The sequence below is a fragment of the Lepisosteus platostomus genome, chromosome 1 (genome assembly GCF_059453375.1).
Source record: "Lepisosteus platostomus isolate fLepPlt1 chromosome 1, fLepPlt1.hap1, whole genome shotgun sequence".
NCBI classification, from domain to species: Eukaryota; Metazoa; Chordata; class Actinopteri; order Semionotiformes; family Lepisosteidae; genus Lepisosteus; species Lepisosteus platostomus.
The window spans coordinates 64,986,506-65,007,040 of NC_142611.1; the positions used below are offsets into that span (position 1 = coordinate 64,986,506).

Genomic DNA, 20,535 nt, shown 5'->3' on the forward strand with positions numbered 1-20,535 from the left:
CAAAACTGAGACGAATCGATCATAAACAATATTACTGTTGTTGAAAATACGCAGTTTTAAATTATCATGAATTGATATATAGCACAAACTACCCAGCACACATCAAATAATTGCACGTACCTACACACAATAATAATTCTGTTATTTTTTTAGCAGTGTTTTACAAAGTCCTTAGTACGTACAGTTGTCAGTATATATTATTTTGATTTAAGAAAATATACTGTTGGACAGGAGAGTACCTTTTAACCGTGAGCACAATATTGGAACATGTTACTACCACTGACATTTATATGATTAACTATATTTAGTCTGCAACAAAGGTGTTTGATCTACTGGTCTGAAGTTTTTAATTCTTTTTCCTAGACGCGATGGGCATGTTTGTATATGTCAGGATATTTGAGATAAAGGAACAGGAAGTGAGGACGTTTATTTTTTGCCATTCTTAATTTAAAAAAAAACCGTATTGCGAGAAAGAAAATCAAAGTGGAACACCTTTTAACCTTTAAAAATAATTTTATTAAATACTGAACAGAGGCGATTGAGCGCGACGTCGTACTGGTGTCGTACAGTACAAGAGGGATAGAGATACCTGTTGTTTTTTTGTCTTCTAACACTACTTTTTTAGCCACTTAACATTATTTTATTATCAGTTCTTACTCAATACAACGCTAAATATAAATAAAACATCTACCACAATTAAAGCCTGCAGCATACACACGGAAGCTCTGACAGTATGAATTCTAGGCATATATACAGAAATATTAACAATTCTGGTAGTACAAAACAACCGGTGGCAACATTTCCTCCCACCTTGTAGGCTAATGTTTCACAGGACTGAAGCTATTTTTCAGAACGTAAAATAATATGAAATGAAACAACACGCAGGAGCCGCTGTCTGTCGCTTTGAGTCCCTTATAAAACTCGGGATGCCTTCTCCGCGTGACGCGGATCCCGAAATCCCAGCAGCACACGAACAACTGCTAAATACAGGGTGATGTTTATTTACATACATATCGTAACACAGCGGTTGTAACTGCACTTAAAATTATATATATATATCAATCAATGGAGGCGACATAAAAACTATTTACTTCATCACAGCACATGAGTTCGCGTACAGAAGAGAAAGGCTGTTTTCTGCGATGGAATTCTGCCCACACTGTGGATCGGTGGAGAGAGAGGGGGGGTTTTAACAACGAGTACAAAGCGAGGGAAAAAGTGACTCTTTTCTGAGGGGAGAATGAGTCTTATGCCCTAAGCCAGATGTTATCTGGTAGAAGTTACTGTGGCTGAATTAGCATGTAATTGCAGCGATCTATTAATTCGTGTGTGAAAGAGAGAGTGTGCGTGTGTTTATACATATACATAGACATATATAGTTGTGCCAACAACATAGGTAGTTTCGTTAACGCAAAAGTGGGCGCTTGGTTTGTGTTTTCGTTATGTGTCTAACGGAGGCTCTGCCCGCAAGCCAGAGGTGCTTTTCCCTTTCATTCTTTCTTCTTCTCGTCCTCCGTCTCCTCTTCGATCCCTTCTTTTTCTTCCTCCTGGGAGCCCCCGGCGGCGCCCCCGCCCGTGACCGCGGGTGTGAGGTTGCTCTCCTTCTTCCACTTCATCCTGCGGTTCTGGAACCAGATTTTGATCTGCCGTTCCGTGAGGCACAGCGCGTTGGCGATCTCGATGCGCCGGCGGCGGGTCAGGTACCGATTGAAGTGGAATTCCTTCTCGAGTTCTAGAGTTTGGTACCGGGAGTAAATCTGCCGCCCTCTCCGTCTGTCAGATCCGTATCCCACTCCTGTGCAGAAATGCATTGCAAAGACGAGGTTACAATTTCGATTTACACGCACACACCGCCGAAACTTCACGCTGCAAGTTCGGTTGTTTTTTTTCCCCCGTGCATGCGGTCGACCCCAGCGGAAGACATTACCGCAGCTACATGCAAACACGAGTGAGATAACAAGGCATGCGTGTAAAAACAGCTGTACGGCTCAGAGTGCGCGTGTTTCTGGGGTTTCCAGTCTAATCTTTCATTTAAACATGGTGCAGAGAAAATACCGTGCAAATTTAGAAGGCACTTTTGTCCCGTCTTGCAATTATGGTTTCAAACAAGCTAGCTCACTCCTGCTGCTGACTACATGGCGAACACGGTTTTGTTTTGTTAGAACTATTTCGGTGGGTTTCTGTGATCTGAACCATCGGGCTGATGTAGCAGAAAACAGCAGCCCGGGAATGGTTATCCGAAACGTTACGGCCAGATTTAATCTCTCAGAGACTCTCTTGATAAACTGTATAGGTTTTCGAGGAAATTGTCTCCTTCGCAATCGCCACACGCCGGTACGTGGGTCGTAAGCTATGTGTTTTGCACACACAAATCATACAAATAAAACTTGGATGTGTGTTCCTAGCGCGCTGGTGTTAGTCACAGCCAATGTACAAGAATACTTGTATTTCTGGAATATAGATCATAGACCTACACACTTTTTATAAGAGGGGATGTCAGTGTGTGTCTGGGGTGTGGGGTGGGGGCTGGTTGCTTGCATCGCTCGACCAAAAGGGATTTCCTATTCAGGTAAAAGGCCTCTGTAGCTCGCGAGACGGAGCTGCGGTAATGGTTTATGAGGTCATAAAAAGTAGCTTAGCTTGTTCTGTTGCTGGGGACGGTCGTAAAAAGGGCCAATTCATTTAATTTATCTCTCCGAGTTGCAATACTTACCGCTGTGAGAGTTCATTCGCTGCATCCACGGGTAGATCTGTACGCTGCCTTTCTGCTGCTGCGCGCCGGTCCTGCCCTGGTCGGGACTGTAGTCCGGGGCGAGCGCGCTCTGAGCACTCTGTCCCATGCTGTTCTGCCGACAGCTAGGTAGCCCGTCCTTGTCTTGGTAAAACACGTTAGATCCATACTCGTACGGTCCGCGGCTTGACCCAAACACGACGTTCTCTTGCGGCGAGTAGAAGGGAGAGGAATATATCCTGTTTTGGGCAACGGCGGCGCCGTACGAGGAAAAGTGTCTGACTGGGTCATATGTAGTCGAATTTAGGGCTACGTTTGGCAAAACGTCTTGTCCACCGGTTAAATGGCAGGAGAGCGACGGGTTAGCGAAATAGGAATTCATACCTTATCTCTCCCTCTCTCTCCCTCACTCTCTCTCTCCCTCTCTCCCTCTTTCTCTCTCTCTCTCTCAGTCTCACACTCTCTCTCTCCTGAAGCGCGTTGAATGATTTCTATATTATTTATTTCAGGGCTCCAGCAAAAGACGCACAGCCCGGAATGTTATAGCTAAGGCTTTGCTCCAAGACGGACAAAATGACAAAGTCAGCTGACCGGTTTTCCACCAATAGCAAACAGGGAGCGCAGGGAAAGTGGAAAAAAAAAATAGAAAAAAAAGAAAAAAACGTCTTCGCTAGTTTTGATCCCCTCGCTGAAAGTAGATATGCATATAAAACTCAAAAGAAAAAACGGATTTGTGCAAGCCAGTGACTGAATATAATTGGATTGAGATTTGTCTCAACGAGGAAAAAAAGCGATTGTTATAGCATCTCAATAAATACTGGGTAAAGGACTGCACTACCAAGTAAATGAAATTAAAACAATACGGACAGGCCTGCACAAATTTGACAAGCACAAGGAGTTATCTACTAAATATGGATTGTTTGCATGCGAGTGCTTCTGTGTTAATTTACAACGACAGCTGTTCTGTAATGCAGAGTTATGCTTTAATGGGACGCGGTTGGGAGAAAATAAGATTACCGCACGCGCGGTAATCGAATTATTTTAAGCATCATAGAATATTCCTGACGATATTGCTTTTCAAAGACTCCGGGATCGATAAAAGTTTCTTTCCTTTGGTATTAAACTCTCTATATTTCATTCCCCTTAACGAAGAGTGGTTGCGTTGAGACGACACGGGAGTTTTGGGGGGTTGAGAAAAAAACGTCTCAACATCCAGAAAAAATAATCTGAATCTGCGGCCGTGCTTGTATGTCAATGTGAAATACATAACCGATATAGTAGCATTTTCTTCTCCCCCCCTAATTGAATTTACTTACATCTTTAAATATTGTCTACAACCCTTTTCTTAACAAACGGCCGCGCTGCGGTAGCATTAGTTGAATGTAAAGGGCGTGCTGTTTCATTTAAGTGATAAAGGTACGTGACAGGAAACTGATAACTTAATAAAAAATGTTTAAAAAAAGAGGGACAATCATTATTTAAAGAACCCGGTAAGGCTCTCCTCCATGGGCTCGATAAAAGTCTTAAATCTGTTTTTACAGCGGTTTATACCACGCTCGGCTGGGTGCCGTTTGATTAGAGGGGAAGCATCAATTAGTGGATTTTAGTGAAATCTGATGTGATCGTATAAATTGTATTTTGCAAGTTTGCAGGCTTTACACTGTGGACTTCCCGGACCAATACACTTCCAAATCCCACCTTTCAAACCCCACCGTCTTGCCTCCAGTTCAGAGCTGTAAATCCGGGTGCACCCGGGTCCCTGTCAGGAAGACCTGTGTAATGGGTTTGTAAGCTTATAGCACACAAACAAGTCAAAATACTATCCCTACAGCCATCCGCTGTTAATTCAACCGGCGGGCGCTGCACTCGCATGGGAAAACTAAACTGATAAATCATGCTCGAAGTTCTGTGATAAAATTACGCCGGAAATATTCTGACACGGATTCTCTGCGTTTTAATTATGGCAAAGAATCTCTTTGTGTTCTTGATCTACAGTTACGTTTTGGCACAGACTTTTCGTTTGACGGAATGCCTCATCGGTTCGTCTTTAAATGAAAACGGATTGCTGGCGAAGAATGCAAAACCTGCACCGCAAGACGCACTTAAGGTCTTTCTTTTGAAGTCGAAGGTGAAGGACACACGCATTCTTTAAATACGTTAGTAACTACCGCTTCCTGAAGGTAAATATTTTAGTTTACACGTTTATGCCGCTGTTGTTGTCGTTTGTGTGCGCGCGTTTCTCCGTGTGTATGGACTTCACTCAAATCGTCTGGCTGAATCAACAATATAGGTGCTTCAATATAGTAGGTGCTCCGACCACACGTAGTGCCAGCGTGACGTTATTGCGTTAGCCCGAGTCTACAACAACACAAAATCGTGCTGACACAACCACACCGCTCTCGCACTCCGTGAGGGTCAGCGATACACTTTTTTTCCTCCTCGACAATAAACTACTAGAGTGCCCCTTGCTAGTAGCCTAACAATCAACGCAACGCTAAAAAGAATAAGGCGGTGATTATTGGCGCGTCTGATTTTCTGATCGGAGGCATACGCGATGGGATCGATTTTGTAGGGGACAGAAAAGTGAAAAGTGGGAAAGTAAGGGGGGATGTGATTTTATCTCATCAAAGGAAAACCTTCTTGGAAAGAGTTGTGTGTGACTGGGGGGGGGGGGTCGCAGGGGCTGCAGAACCCAGATCTACGGCTTCTACCGTATGTATATACAACTAGAACTAGAATTGAAAACATCAGCATTCCTGAAGGGAGGTGGGTGGGTGGGGGACTCGGTTGTGCAGCTCTTTGTGCCGACAGAGGTGAGGGTACAACAGCGGAATATTAAATATGGAGAGGAAGAAAATCATAAGGCCGCTCGTCCTGCCCGTGAGATAGTGAGTAATGTGGACTACTACACAGTGTTGTCCATCATGCATAAATACTGCTTCTAAGATAGTGCTCTCTTCTGCTCTCCTTCTCCTGGGTCACTACAGCTGTTATGAGACCGATTAGTCAATGCATGTGTGAATGCGCAGGATTTCTGATGCATTGCAATCGACACTGAGTGTCCTATTAGTCCAACATCTGCAAGCGAGAACAGCACCCCGGTCACTGTATCGCTTTTTCGGGCTCCAATTTCGTTTACCTTTTTCATTATTAATACGTTGCAAGTACACTTTCAAAATCTATACACCTAACGTGAGCTGCGTCATACGATTAGAAACGTAGCTTCGTATCAGTATGAGACCAAGTGAGCGCTTTCTTTTCATCTTTAGACATATTTCATATTCCCATTTCCGCAGGCGAGGCCGGATTTTCTTTATGATAAAAAGACCTCCAGCGTTAATCTAAATCAGAATGCTCTTTTTCCCTTCACGTACACACGTATCCACAAACGCGCTGCGGAGTTCAAACGCTCCCGCCTGCCGGATTTCAGCGGATATAAACGTGGAGATTGATTTCTTTTATTTTTTTTTAAGTTTTGATCTAGAATGATAAATGTTTTGAGAAGTACCTATTAGGTGCCGACTTTAATTTGTCCCATATGACGAAAGCTGCTAGGAAATGAGCCGGTCATCATTAGCGCTGTAAGAATACCGGTCACGATTTTACCTCTTTGTCTTAATTGTTTAAAGCTATTTCTTGCTGCTGTTCTGATAATTAGTCTTAATATTCTTCTTGCTATTCTTGTAATTGTGGGCCCACTGGTTCTATTAACGGTGGTATTGTATGAAACACCCCAGTGAAGAGCAGTCGTGTGAGGAGAGCAGAGAGAGGCTTATCCGCGGGCGCTGAAGGTTACACACTGGAGCTGTACAGGACCCGTATGGATCCCAAGTCGACGTGGGAGTCAGTGAAAGCAGAGCTCAAGTGTTTTATGGCGGCCCTAAAGCCGAGGCAGACAGAGAGGTCGAAGGGTTTGCAAAGGATGAAAACACAGCTGGGATCACACAGCACACAGCAGAGCACAGAGCAAAGCCCGGAGCAGAGAAACGCGGCGCTGCAAAAATTGTGCAAAAAAAAGAAGAAAGAAATAGAAAAAAAAACCACACTCCCGATTCTCATTTAAACAGTCCGCCATATATATATATTATTTTCTTTTACTCCTTGTTAAACTTTTTATTTCTTCCTAGAAGGCAGCGGTCAAACCACTAATGGAATGTACAACAAGCCGGAACAGAAGGAGCAATTACAGTTTATCTAGTATCTTGTCATTTTAGGCCTGGGTTCAATCATACGCGTTTTTGCGAGCTTTCGTATTGTTTGAAATAGATACTTCCTTCGGAGGAAGAAAGGGAGAGAGAGAGAGAAAAAAAAATGTCACGTTTAAAGACTCTTCCCTCGCGCTCACTCCTCCACTTACTAGAACTGTTGATCCGTCTCCCGAGTTTCCAGCTCCTCAGACACACACACACAGAGCCTCAGTTTAGGGCTCTCGACTCACCCGTCCGCGATTCGTGTCAGAGCGTAACAGTACGTCCCTACGACTGCCACGGCCGATACCCATCCTAATTCTAATCACGAGTACACCCCGCGTTTTGGCCTTACACAGACTTCAACGGCATTATTAATTAATCGAACACTGGGGCTGCCTTCGCTGATATTAATCTGAACACTTGCAGCTCTAAATCCGATATACTTTATGATTTATATTAATATTATTGATAAGATTGTAATGAATGATAATTTCGTAAAACGATAACGCCTTGTGTGACAGTCGTTAAGAAACACAGAAAAAGTTGAATAGTAAGTAATAAAGGCCTATGTTCATAGCGATATAGATTTTGTTTTTGCTTTTGCACACCAGCTAAATGAAATGTGCTGGATAAGAAATGTTGTTGTTTTGTTTTGTTGCGCTATTTGTCTTTTTAGCAAGGGCAATTCGTGTTGACATCTCCCCGCGCCGTGGGGTTTGCGAGAGACCCGTCCGTCGCAGCGACCCGGTGTAATCCTCCACTTCCATTCCCTCTCAGGGCCCGACCATCTTTTATAGCGCCATAAATAAAGCTGTGAAGGGGAGAAGGCCTGCTCTCCTCTCAGTGTTAGAAGTGCTAGCAGCACTGAGGAAGAAAAGCACAGTCAGTATTTTAAACACTTAACTGAAAGTGCTTATTAAACGCGGCGGTTCGGGTAAATTTTCTGCGCTCCGTCTGTTTTATCACCTTGCCCTTCACAAGGCCTGCGCGTCGGTTTTCCGAGAGACTTGAACACATTATTTGAGACAGTGTATTTCAGACGGTTTCCGAAAGCGGTAAAAAACAACAACAACAACAACAACAACAACAACAACAACAACAACAACAACAAAAGAGCTGATCGACGAATGATGTGTAAAACCCTAATGCACAGAACCGGATCTGTCTAATTTTCCTGTGGCTCAGCACGTGGCTCAGTGGCACTCCGCGAGAGAGCTGCAGAGCCGAACAGAATTCAGAAACTGCATTGCGGCTTCATCGTAAGTTTTGCCATTTGCCCAAGCCGCGATGCAGAGTTCAGTATGAACCTCTGGTTATGCTTTGCTGAAGACATGACTGTGCAGGCCACATTGGTGGGTTTTACTAGCAGCAGTTACAACAGATACACGTTTCCCTTAAAAGTGTTTTTTTTTTCTTCGTTTACAGCACATTTTTTAGTTCAATAAATGCCATCAATGCCGAAACCCAACGGCTCACGCTTTCAGGTCACTTTTTACTGTCTACCAAAGTTAACGCTTATGATCTACTTTCTAGAAATGGCTGCATGTATGTAATTAATTATAATTCTGTTATAATTATAATTAAAGAACTCATCCTTATTTAGCTGGTCCCTGGAGTACAATATAACACAAGGATAATTCGGAAAAAATCAATTGCTAAAGGCATTCATTCGAAATACCACATAAGAGAAACGCGTATATATTTCCCTACCGGAAACATAACAATGAAAGAGAGATTATTCGAAATTTCAAAACTGAAAACGAAAGAACCAAAGATCAACTATAATATTTACTTATTATTACTATTTACTTATTATATGTCCTTTTATTGTTAATAATAATATTAACACTACTACTGATAATAATGATGACAGTAATAATAATAATAATAATAATAATAATAATAATAATAATAATAATAATAGCCCAATAGTAGGACGTTAAATGCGTGCAAATCCATGGCAGAACAGGAACAAATATAACGACTTCAAAATTATTAAGAGGGTGAATTAAACTGTAAAAGTTGGTCATTCTAACGCTATAACTGGTCAGAAGCAGAATGTACAATTCAACATTAGGTGGTGACCTCCGACAGACACAGACGGGTCTCGTCCAGAAGGCCGCGCAGAGCTCCAGGAGCTTTCCTCTGCTGTCTGGAGTGGCCACCGGACTGCTCCTATTGCCCGTGCTGGCTTTGTGCTGCTGCTGTGATGTACAACGCAACCTTCCCCAGCGCCGGGCGTCGCGACGACCCCGACAGGCTGACTCCCCGAGTCCGGGCGATCAGCTCCCACACTCCGGCAGTGACCGTCGGAGGACTGAAGGTTCGTCAAACCCCGAGCCCTTTTATTTAAAAAAAATATATATATATCACAAAAGAGATTTCGACTCCATCAAAATCTATCTGTGTGGTTCTCTTTCTTGAAGAGATTTCAAGGAGCTTCAGAAGCGAGAAACCTAAAACGCCAGTAACCTCGCTTTAAGCCGCGGCTCTGCGGTTGACGTCCAGGGTTGTAAATATTTCTGTCTCTGTGGCGAAAACAGGCTCAAGGCAGGACTGCTTTTTCTCTTTCTGTTTCTCCCCTCTTCCTCTGCTGGGCCTTATTCACTGGTAGGAAACCTTAGGGTTTCAGAGAAGCGTGCCTGGGGAGTGTCACTGCGATTGAATTATTTGTACCATCTGTACACGGAAATATGAAGAATGTTTCTTCTGTATATTTCTATTTCTATGAGGAACAAGGCGCAAATAATTCTATGGTATCTTTCTCCCTTTACTAAACAGGAATTTCCCAAATTCAAGAAAACCAAATGATTAGTATTCCAGAAATCTCTCTTAGGAATTTTCTAACTTGAGGCAGAAGAACGAATCAGTAAAAGTGTAATTATATTTTTAAGCTCACCCGTTTTAGAAACAGCAACATTATTATTATTATTATTATTAGTAGTAGTAGTATTTGTATTTGTAGTATTATTATTGTTATTATTATTATCATCATCATCATTATTATTAGTATTATTCAAATTTGCAAAATACTTTGCAAATAATGCAATTTAACTAATACTTATTATTATTATTATTATTATTATTATTATTATTATTATTATTATTATTATTATTATTATTATTATAAGCATTTATTTGTATTCTTGGTTAAGTAAGATTAAAAACGAGCTAGTTGGACTGAAGTTTGTTTCTCATTTGTAACCCTCCTTATGTCTTTAAGTACCTGTGACTTTTTCTGCATTGTCGTTAATATCCTTCTTGTACTTGTGACTGTTGGTATGGGTGTTTTCGCTATTTAAGGCACTCTCAGTAATGGCAGATCAATAAATCCATAAATATGACCCAATAGATTTTTCTGTCCGTGCGCTTAAGGCGAGGGAAGCGTGAGCCGGGACTCGATACAGATTCAGTGTGAAATGTGAATTGTCCGTCCTGCCTTTAATCTTTCCTTCTGTCCGAATAAATCGCGTATTTATATCATATATTTTCGAAAGCAGTACTTTAGTGTTTTATATTGTGTAGACTACTCATTTTTTATTTTCAGTTTTTGCTTCTTTTTCCTGAAATAAATTATCTGTCGATTGAAGAAAGGGTTTGTAAAAAAAAAGGCAACAACACTTATATAGGTCACTCTTGTCTGAGACGCAACGTCATCGGGTGTCACACTGGCAAGTAAAACGAGGAAAGGTTTACACAGGGAAATGGGTCACATGTAATATTCTGTATGAAGTACTCGGCCCTTCTGCCTGCGTCTTTCTGTTTTGCAGGACGCGGCCGGCCTGACACCGCGAGACTCAGGCCAGATTGACACGTCCGGCCCGTCGGTTCTGGATCTTTCCACACTTTTTCGTTTGAGCCCCAAAATAAGGTGACGTCACTATTGCAGAACAGCAGAACCCTGCATTCCCCCTGTCTGCTCACGCGCTCTCGCCGCGTCGGTGCTCCAGGCGCTGCGGGAACGGGGCTTCTGCAGTCAGGGCAGGCGCCTCGCGCCCAGTTAGTGCAGAGCCCGCTATCTTCAGATTTCAGTCCCAACCCGAGCTGTCAATTACAAACCACAAACTTCACTATTTCTCTCCTTAACATATAGTTGTTTTATTTCCTAAAGTTTGCGTTACATACAATGGCTCAAAACACAAGCTTCCTTAAACGGTACAGCTGTAGCAATCTGAAACCTGCTCAGACGCATTACAAATATGCAGAAAAATGTGTAAGGCACGGTCCCAATAATTAGAAAAACTGTGTCACTGAGGTCTCGACCTGCACGCAAACCAGAAGACAGCAGGTTCCCCGGAAACTGAGATGGAGACCTATTATGGGTAAGAAACAATTCTCCACTGGCCGGATCCATACACTGGTGGCGTCCAGAACGCGGTGCCGAACCTCGGAGAAGAGCACAGGCGGATTTCTGCCCGAGGACACGTTGAAAACTACTGCATTGGCGATATTTTGTGTTTCCATACTGAGACTTGCACATTTACCATCTGGGACAATAAAGGAAGGATAATAAGAAGAGAGCGCAGTCTGCTGTTAGGTCAAAAAAAGGTAACGCGACAATATTTTAATATCCCTTTCCCTTATTGGATCATTAAAAGCCCGGTGTATATTACAGTGTATGACAAACTTTGTAATTGAAAAAAAGTTATTTAAAAAATAACGTGAGTTCATTTACTCCTTCATGGGAAAATATATTTTCTTATGTTGTTCCTATGTTGTTCGTTTTGAAACATGTAAGCGCTAATTATTCTAAAAATTAAAGGTGCACCACACTTAAAACGCGGCTTTAAGCTTCTGTTCTTTCTTTATGTCTGTATTCAACCATTTATTCACGTTCTACTCATTTGCACTTTGTAGGTAATAATGTGCAGACTCGTTTTTTTCTGGAGGGGATGGGGGGTATATTTCTGTATTGAAGTTTCCAGCATGTTGAGGTCTTAATGAATCAGAAAAGCCCAGAACAGAGACGAAACCAGTCTTTCAGACAACAAAGCGCCACACGTTCAGATGCAGCAAAACAAGCTGTCTCCCAGGTGAGCTCGCGCTGTCTCAGACTTCCCGGCATGCAGCGCCCAAGGCCTGCAGGTTAAAGTCGAGCAAACTAGGGCAAACACTCAAATTAGTTTATTTTACATTTCACTGAAAGTACTGTCAAATGACATCTGACAGCGCTTCTGCCTGACTCTTGCTCTCAAGACCCACTGCAAACTTTCCTTGGAAGCAAATTGGGGATTTTTGTTTTTAATCCCAAACGTGACTTTTTTTTCCTTCCTCTCTTCGGTTATATGTTTAAATAATTGTGGACAATTACCTTGCCCTGTCGTTAAATGATGGCTCGGGATTAAATTTATTGCTGGTTGTGATGAATTAATTTCCTTCTCCGGAAAGACACGCAGTCAAGGGGAGAGGTCGGTGTCGTGACCAGTAGCGGACACAAGGTGGCGGTGTTGACTGCGTGTGTAAACACTGAGCAATGCGCCATCGACCGTCGTAAATGACAAACAAGCCTGATTTGTAAAACTGCAGTCGGATTGGATTGATCGGGCTGTAGCCAAGACACTAAATTTAACACACTCTCCAAACACAGAACATCCAGCAACTAGATAAAAATAAAACTCTGCTGCTAAAATAAGCGAATTATCGGACTTGCAAAGATTTTGCAAACATAAAACCTACAAAATGTCATAAGCAGTGCGCAACAAAATCATAGAAAATGGTGCAGGGAACGTGAAAATGTTAAATAATTTCTGAATCAGTCATTACAATTTCGTTCAACCACTATGAAAGACAAATCTACTGCAAACACGCTAATTTGTAGAATCTGATTTCCCATACAAAGTTAAACAACTCTGAATTAATTAAAAAAACAATGAATTAAAAACCAAAGACATATTAGAGAAGCACACGCCTTCTATAAAAGACCCACACTGTTTCACGATATTGAAGAGCGACCTGTTTTAACTGTTCTTCATTTTTCGTTTCAGAATGATAGACACAGCGATAGATGTCCCTACAACAACTTAATCATTTCTAATGGTTAAACTGTATTTTTCTGAAGTGGGGTTTTGGAACGATGCCCTCCACCCATCAAATAACAATAAGGAAAAGGAGTAATTTAGTATATACAGTTTATCTTTGTGTACAAATGCTTCGTACAAAATCTGGTTGGAAAGGGGCGAGCTGTGTGTGGGGGAGGTACTTCCATTTCTTACAGGAGATTTAGAAAGACATCGAAAATGATCAAATAATGAAGTCCGGTACTCCTACGTACACCAAGCTGAGAACGATTCGTATAAAACAGGTTTCGGAATTATTCTCGCTCCTCTGCACCACAGGAAAATGTCATAACCCCCCCCCCACACACACACCCCACCCCTGCCCAAACTATCTCTGTAATATTAAATTGAGAGTCCTGGGACTGCTGGCCCATAAAACCAAAAAATATTTCAGATTTGTCGTTGAGAGCGGCGCTACCGGTTCATTTCCACAGCTGTCTGCCTTTTAACGACAATCGTCCTATTCACACTCGGCGCTGCTCCGGACCTCCAATATTCTGAGTGTTCGACATAAAACTCAAACGCTATAAGAAATGTAATAAGTGTAAAATGGCAACTTCACCGCGCTAATCCCGTGTGCATGATATAAAACCAATTCAGGACAACGTGGCATGTCTCCACAAATACATATTGAAATGAAAAATGTTCGTGTATTCCGAACATAATAATAATACGTTTTCCAGCACAAACGAGTACAACCTATCAAAAGCATCGACACTACTCCTGCATTTATATTATGGATACACACTGAAGAATAATTATGAACGTGAAACACTGTTAAAGAACCAAACTCTGACGTGCTTATTTTCTTTTAGAATCGCAAATGAAGGCCACACAAGCATGTCGTGTCTTCAACGTGGTACGTTTTAGAAACAAATATTTGTACTGCATATTATCACAGCGAACACGTGTGTTTTCATTTCAAATCATAAGCAGATATTTCGATGCATTTTATGAAAAAAAAAGAACTAAACCTCTTTTCAACGAAAACATTCAGAGCAATTAGACCACGGATCTTTAAATCAGACAACACAGTTCCATAGCGCATTTTCCATGCCAAATAATTATTCCCCTTTACCGTCTTGAAACCTATTCTTGTAATAATTCCACAAAAGCGTGAATAAATGGTTATTTTTACTACAGTATTGTCTTTGTATCCAACACAAAATATTTCAGAAATCACCTCTGTTGATTGATAGTTAAACGTAATATTGCGATACGTTTCTAGTAGGGCTAGGCCTCTCTGTGGCACGCCGAAATTAGACTCTGAATTAAGAGCTCTGAATTTAGTCACTCAAATCGACACAGATACTGTAACACAGTTGTCTGGCAACATTACTTACACAATATAAACTTACAGACCGCGCATTCCAAATACAAGCATTTCTCTCCCACATTTTACGCAGAATTCCCGACCTAGTCTTTGGGTTGACTATGTGACGGATAGCCAGATGTCTACTTTAATCGCCTAAAAGCAGCGTTGGAATGTTTTCCGTATTTTTCACAGGACATAAAAATGACTCCAACATTCCTCCCTCCCAGACATCACGGGAAAGCGAACCGATTGGAGGTCGCTCGGTTCCCCAGCTCGCTGGGTCACTTTCCAGAAATGAATGCGTCCCGGCCCTCGCCAGAACAGAGGGGGGAATCAGGCTGGGGGAGAGACCGTGTTCAAGCCTCCAAAACAGCGAGCTGTATAATAGATTCCCCGCAAACTCTGGCCGAGCCGGCTTCAGGATTAACAGTATCGATCGGCCATAAACACCAAGAACACTTGGCACACCAATTACCGCTAATGAAGCAACAGTGTCATAAACCTGCAAGGGGAAAAAAAAGTGCAAAGATAATCACTACTGCTCGCGCTGACTCCCCATTTGCAAGTACTTGTTGTACCGAAAGAGATATAACAATAAATGATATAGAAATGTGGGTACTCTCCAATCGTAGCAGGAAAGTCTCAGTCGAGCCGTACGTGCAGACAGTGTATGTGAGCATTGTAATTAAATGTGCGTGTTAACTGAGCGCAAATTACGAAGTGTGGCAGTTCAGTAGTGCACATCGAAGACACCAGCGAACAAATGTGTGGAAATAAAAGACTGTCAGCGCTTGTCTAGCTCTTTATGGGTCTTTACAGGGTCTTTTCTGCATTGCTTCCTGTTGGCCAGCGCCGGCCCCGTACGCTCCACACTAAAACCCCTTTGATGCTGGCCTGCAGGCTGGCCGGACCCGGCGCTCTGCTATCTGCTAATTACCGCGCTGACATTTGCTACCACACCAGCGAAACGCCCGGAGGACACCGCGCGGGGTTCGACCAATAAAGTCAGTCCGGGGGAAAGGGGCCAGGCGTGGAGAGGCGAGCGAAAGTCAACACGCAAAAGTGAAGAAAAAAAAAGGACGCGGAATGCAAAGGAGAAACTCGAATATCTACAAAATACGAGTAAGACCACATATGCTCTGTGGCACAGACCCCGTCAGCGGTATTGCCATGCTCAACACACCATTTTTGTGGCTCCGTTCTTCCTTCAATACAGGGAAAAAAAACCGTTGCATCATTACCAGAGCTCCCATGGATACGGGCCATTAGATAAACATTTAAACCAATAAGGAACGCTGAAATTTCCAACTTACCCCCGGTCTCTCGGCAGCTCGAGTGACGCGCGCCTGGAGGTCCGGAGACGAGGGCGGGAGGCGAAGCCGAGGTGAGCGAACCGCCGACTGCAAAACATCCCCTTATCGTCCGAGACGATCGCATCGTCGAAGAAGAAAAATGTGCGAAAAAAGAAGGTATTTACAACCCGCTGTTGCTCTGATCTCTCCCAGTCCTCAGCAGAACAAAAAAAGCGCTCAGCTGTTTCGCCTCTAGGGGCCGGAGGGAGAGAGAGAGAGAGGGGAGGCGACTGGATTAAAGTCATTACGAGCAGACAGGAAGGCCGGTGGAGCTGAAACTACACCTACCCCTGGAGGCTCCGCAGCACGGAAGAAAACGTTCGTTTGGTTTTTAAAAAAATAAAATAATTTGTTCCTTTTCGAAAATAAAAGGAGTGTCTTTTTGGGCGAACCCGTTGTCGCTGACACCGGTTGGACTGCCGCGGAGGACAGAGCGTGCGATCCGGGATAAAGACAACACAATAAAGTTCACGTTCACGGAGAGGGGCCCACGTGACCCGCCGCAGCCAATCTCGGCCCCGCTCCAGTCGTAAACTTTTATTACTTAGCAGTAAATTTTCTCCCAAACAACCAAGAATGCGCTGCGCTTCTCACTCTCTCTCTTTGCCCTCGCTCTCTTTCTATGCCTCTTTCAGTGAACACATGACCCCCCCCCCCCCCAAAAAAAAAAAACCCAACATGTCCACCCCATCCCTGAAAATGTAAATTTGTTTGTTTATCGGATGACCTGGCCTGGATATGTATTCACAATTTATTCAGAACCACTTTATTTATCCCTAGGTGCAAATCAATACCTTTAAATCCTTAAATAAGAGTGTAAATTCAATTAAAACAAGAATTTGCATCACCATTTTAGCATCTCTTAAGTCTAATTGAACGGAAAATCTGTTTGAATTAAAATCTGTTAGTAATTGGATGCAATGATCTGAACGATTAGCTTTGCGCTTTTTCCTAAGCAGAGAGTCTGTCTCCCTGCAGGTAGTGGACTCCCATCGCGATGAAATTCATCCTGGTACCGCGGACTGGGCCGGGTCTCCACGCGCAGACCCGAACGGGACGGTCCTGCCACCCGCGATATGCACACGAGAACCTGTCCAAAAAAGGACACGGCACGGCTTCCCGGCACCCCGGCCTTCCCGCTGTCACACGCGGGAGGGAGGAAGTTCACACCACAAGCTCGGCTAGAAAGTGTTCAAAATAGAGGGCAGCACAATTTTAGAGTAACATCAACAAACAGGACCGCAGTGTCTCCTTTTCAGCAGATAACGTCGGTTTAGTAAAGAAAATGCAGTTGTGTCGATATTTGCAGATTCAATTTCAAACTTTTTTTAAAACTAAAACACCAGATTCTTCCCTATTGCCACAATAAGGAAGGCTTGGATTGTGTGAGCAGCACAGTAATATTCAACCAGCACTATTTTTCCCTTTTTGTGGAAATTCGAATCCTTCAGGCGTTTCTATTTAACTCCATAGGATACGGGCCTTCTAGAATACAGCGTTATCGCCGGAGACTCGGGTTCGCTGTCCACGTACTTCAAACACAGAAACAGCTGTTTTCTGAAGAGTCCGATGAAAATATTCCAAATGCTATTTGAAATAAATAACTAATGCTCACGAAATGCACCGGAAATGCACCAATGACGTTTCACTGTCACAAGAGACATTTTTATTCCAAGTCTAATATGTAGGCCTAGACATATTTTATTATGAATTAATACTATGTTCTAGATAGGTTTGAACAGTGATATGCTTATGTCTGTGTTCATTATTTACATTACACAATCGTACTTATACGTTACCATGAACATTTATACATATATATTTTCGTAACCTTTAAAGTTATTGTGTTATGTTTATAATTTAAAAGCCGAATTGTACAAATCTGCTTTGGTTGGAATCTAGTATCAGCTAAAATGCTAGGATCAATAACAAAATAAAGCTGAAAATTGTATGATTTTGTAGGGATTTGATTTCATGATTCTTTAAAGTGGGTCTTATCTGTAAATGGTTCCGATGATTTTTTTTAGTTCGTAATAAAAATCTGGAGACGCGTTAGACTGTAAATTAAAATTTATCAGCTGCGTTAAAATGCGTTGGCTTAGTAAATGCTCACGAAACGGCAGTTCAAGTGCGAAGTGTATCGAAACAGGAATTCAGATTGTTGCAATTCCATGTAAGATTACAGTGGATAACTCTTCCAGTGCCTTCTGCGCAAATATGGCAACAGGATCACACTGTTGTAGGAAAAGGAAAGGCTGAAAAATAAAAAATAAAATACGGGGGAAAATAAATTGTTTTAAAAAGACTCACACACTGATACACGTAATGATATATTATATATGCAATTATTTTAAATGCACACAGAGTATACAGATTCACGTGAACAAGTTTTCCCATTATTAAACATTAATGTCCGAACCAAAACAAACATACAAGGGATAAACTTCAACAGAAGCCGAATTACGATAGTCAGTACGATTCAACGGGATACCTTTAAATCTAAGACATTTGATATTCAGACTTGGACACCAGTGAAACGTTTACTTGCAAATGATCCATTTATCCAGTTTAATGTATAAAATCCACTTATTAACAAAATTCACATGTAAATCATGTTAATGTCCGGAGAACGAGCTTTCGCTGTTTTCCTTAAAATTGTAAATTGTGTGTATGTGTGCTTGAATAAACATCTCGCTCGTCCTATATGATGCACATGTCATTTTTTCTGATTGTCTTGATGTACAATAAACCCAAACCATCAGGTGACAAACATGCTAGATTATAGAACATATTATTTCGACGCGTCTTTAAAAAAAGTTTCTACGCTAAGACTGCTGTGAATTAACTGTTCCTAAAATTAATCAAAAGTGAATTATTTATGTTCGTCTCCAAAGAGTGTTTTATATTGCAATATTCTACCGAGAAAAAATGATATATGTGCCTATGAAGATGCGTGTGTATATTTAACCTTTCGCGTACAACTGCAAAAAAACATCATGTTACACTTTTTGTACACTGCAGTCCAATCTTATCTTCAACACATATATGCTGATGTACAACACACGTTCTGATTATTTTACCTAGATATCGCAACTAAACTGCTTTTTGTTCGTCATAAAATTAAGAAACAGCCTTGATAACAAGCAGCATTTCCGTTGCATTGTACGATCGTGTACAGTTATCTGAAGCGTTGCAATTTACATACGTGCACGGAGGACGCTGTAGACACTACTATGTGACACGCGTGGTCTGTTTTGCTTCCTCGAGCGGTATTCGGATTTGAACATTCCTCTCTAAGGACACCGCGCTCATCCATCGATAGGAAGCAGAAAGAAGGGATTCGTCAGAGTAGAAAGATGGACAGTAGGCTCTGCGTGCAGAAGACATTCACAAATCTTTCACAAGTCCATAAGTTCTACCTGCTAGCATGCATGTTTCAAAAGGCAACAAACAGGAAATACATATACGAGGGCAGACGGCGGCCTGTCCTTACAGGTTGCTGAATGGCCTGTGGAGAGAAATGGAGCTCAATGTACAATAAAAAAAAAGATCAGTCACACCGGATACGAGCACACCGCCGGCTTTACAAACCTCCAATAAAGTTTACTGCAGGTAGTTAGACATGATTGGGGAGCCGGGCTTCCTAACAGCAATATAACAGACAATGGGCAGCGCGAGGCGGACAATGCTCGCGGACAGTTGTCACTGCAGAACCTTCCGGGGAGACGCAGTCATGCGCTCGGTGTTTCCGAATTACAGATCATCCGTGTTTCCAATAAACCATTATCTCTGGCTCGCCATTCACTTCAAAAGAGAGACCGTAGTACACATATTGAGGGGAAAAAACTAGCTTTTGGACCGCAGAAATTCCAGTCACTTTTCTCCTTTTTTTAAAGTAGGTAGGTGGAATATACTATTTAAATATACCCCTTATGTTGTATATTGTTCTAGTTCTGGTTACAGACTGTTTTTTAAATGTGTTTAAATGTTACGTTTTTAAGTGCTGGTATTTGTACTTATATCTGAATCCAAATTCCCAGATTTTGTCTAGACATTCTACTGAATCGCACGATTTAATGTCTAACGTCTGAACTTCAGAAATAAACCTGAAACAAAAACAAAGAAAATAACCATACGTTGAAATACAGACCAAATCTAAGTGGTATTAAATCATGCTCTTTCTGAGATGTCAATATTTGATTATAAAATTGTGCAGCGGGAAATAAATATTAAAATTCTCAAAATAGCATATTTGTTTTTTTTTTAACTGACAATATTACAATTACAAGTAACAAATTATGAGAACTGAAAAACTGAAAACACGCCGAATCATGATTAATTCTACACATTTAAAATTGAATTTGAAAGTGTTAATGCCTTTGAATTTGAGCGAGTTTTTAGATTTCGAAATTTATAAAGTCTTCAGTATAAACGTATGGTATCTATAGATGACATACAGGCTGTAAAAGAGCAGTTATAATGCAATTATATACATTCTCGTAGGTTAACATTTATTTACTTATTTGTGATTATTTTATATTTATATTAAATAGATGTTTATATACTATGTGTATAGTACATATAATGTATAGTATAATTGGACATCTAGTTATGTCTCGCATAGGAATTTAGGTCCTTCTGTATCTATTTACACAGGAGAATGCTGTTTCCATTCGGATAAGAAGGTAAATATTTTAAGGAACCCGAGTGTTTGATGGAAAAAACGCGAATTGCTTGTTTTTTCCAGAACCACCCAGAATCTACACGGTCGCCGACTGTTTTAGATTTGACTAGAGTGCTCGTTTGCAATTAGTTCAGTTCGTGTTCTGAACGTATTTTTAATGCTGTTTTTTTCCCAGCTTGGTTTGTGTTGTTTTTGAAACACAGGAAT

General features: G+C 41.7%; 2 protein-coding genes and 1 long non-coding RNA gene across 6 annotated transcripts in view; 1 reads left to right on the forward strand and 2 right to left on the reverse strand.

The window, feature by feature from the left end:
• hoxc4a (homeobox C4a) overlaps positions 1 to 15,700 on the reverse strand; it is an 84,957-nt gene extending 69,257 nt beyond the window's left edge. For all 3 annotated transcript variants that reach the window (XM_088633564.1, XM_088633562.1, XM_088633565.1), the window contains exon 1: positions 15,606 to 15,700. The gene's annotated coding sequence lies outside the window, so the exon portion shown is untranslated. The remainder of the gene's footprint in view (positions 1 to 15,605) is intronic.
• Positions 494 to 15,695, reverse strand: hoxc6a (homeobox C6a). 2 transcript variants are annotated; one of them, XM_088633578.1, is made up of 3 exons: positions 15,606 to 15,695; positions 2,714 to 10,965; positions 494 to 1,795 (listed from the first exon to the last, which is right to left on the reverse strand). In XM_088633578.1, exons 2-3 carry the CDS (start codon positions 3,111 to 3,113, stop codon positions 1,491 to 1,493), a joined length of 705 nt encoding a protein of 234 aa, XP_088489704.1. In that variant the 5' UTR covers positions 3,114 to 10,965; positions 15,606 to 15,695; the 3' UTR covers positions 494 to 1,490. The 2 variants fall into 2 exon arrangements, with proteins under 2 accessions (XP_088489704.1, XP_088489703.1); XM_088633577.1 differs by lacking the exon at positions 15,606 to 15,695 and having other exon boundaries at positions 2,714 to 15,055.
• On the forward strand, positions 15,628 to 18,347 carry LOC148678459 (uncharacterized). The gene is made up of 2 exons (XR_015939172.1): positions 15,628 to 15,761; positions 16,623 to 18,347. It is a non-coding gene; the product is annotated as an uncharacterized LOC148678459 (long non-coding RNA).
• Positions 18,348 to 20,535: the final 2,188 nt, after the last annotated feature.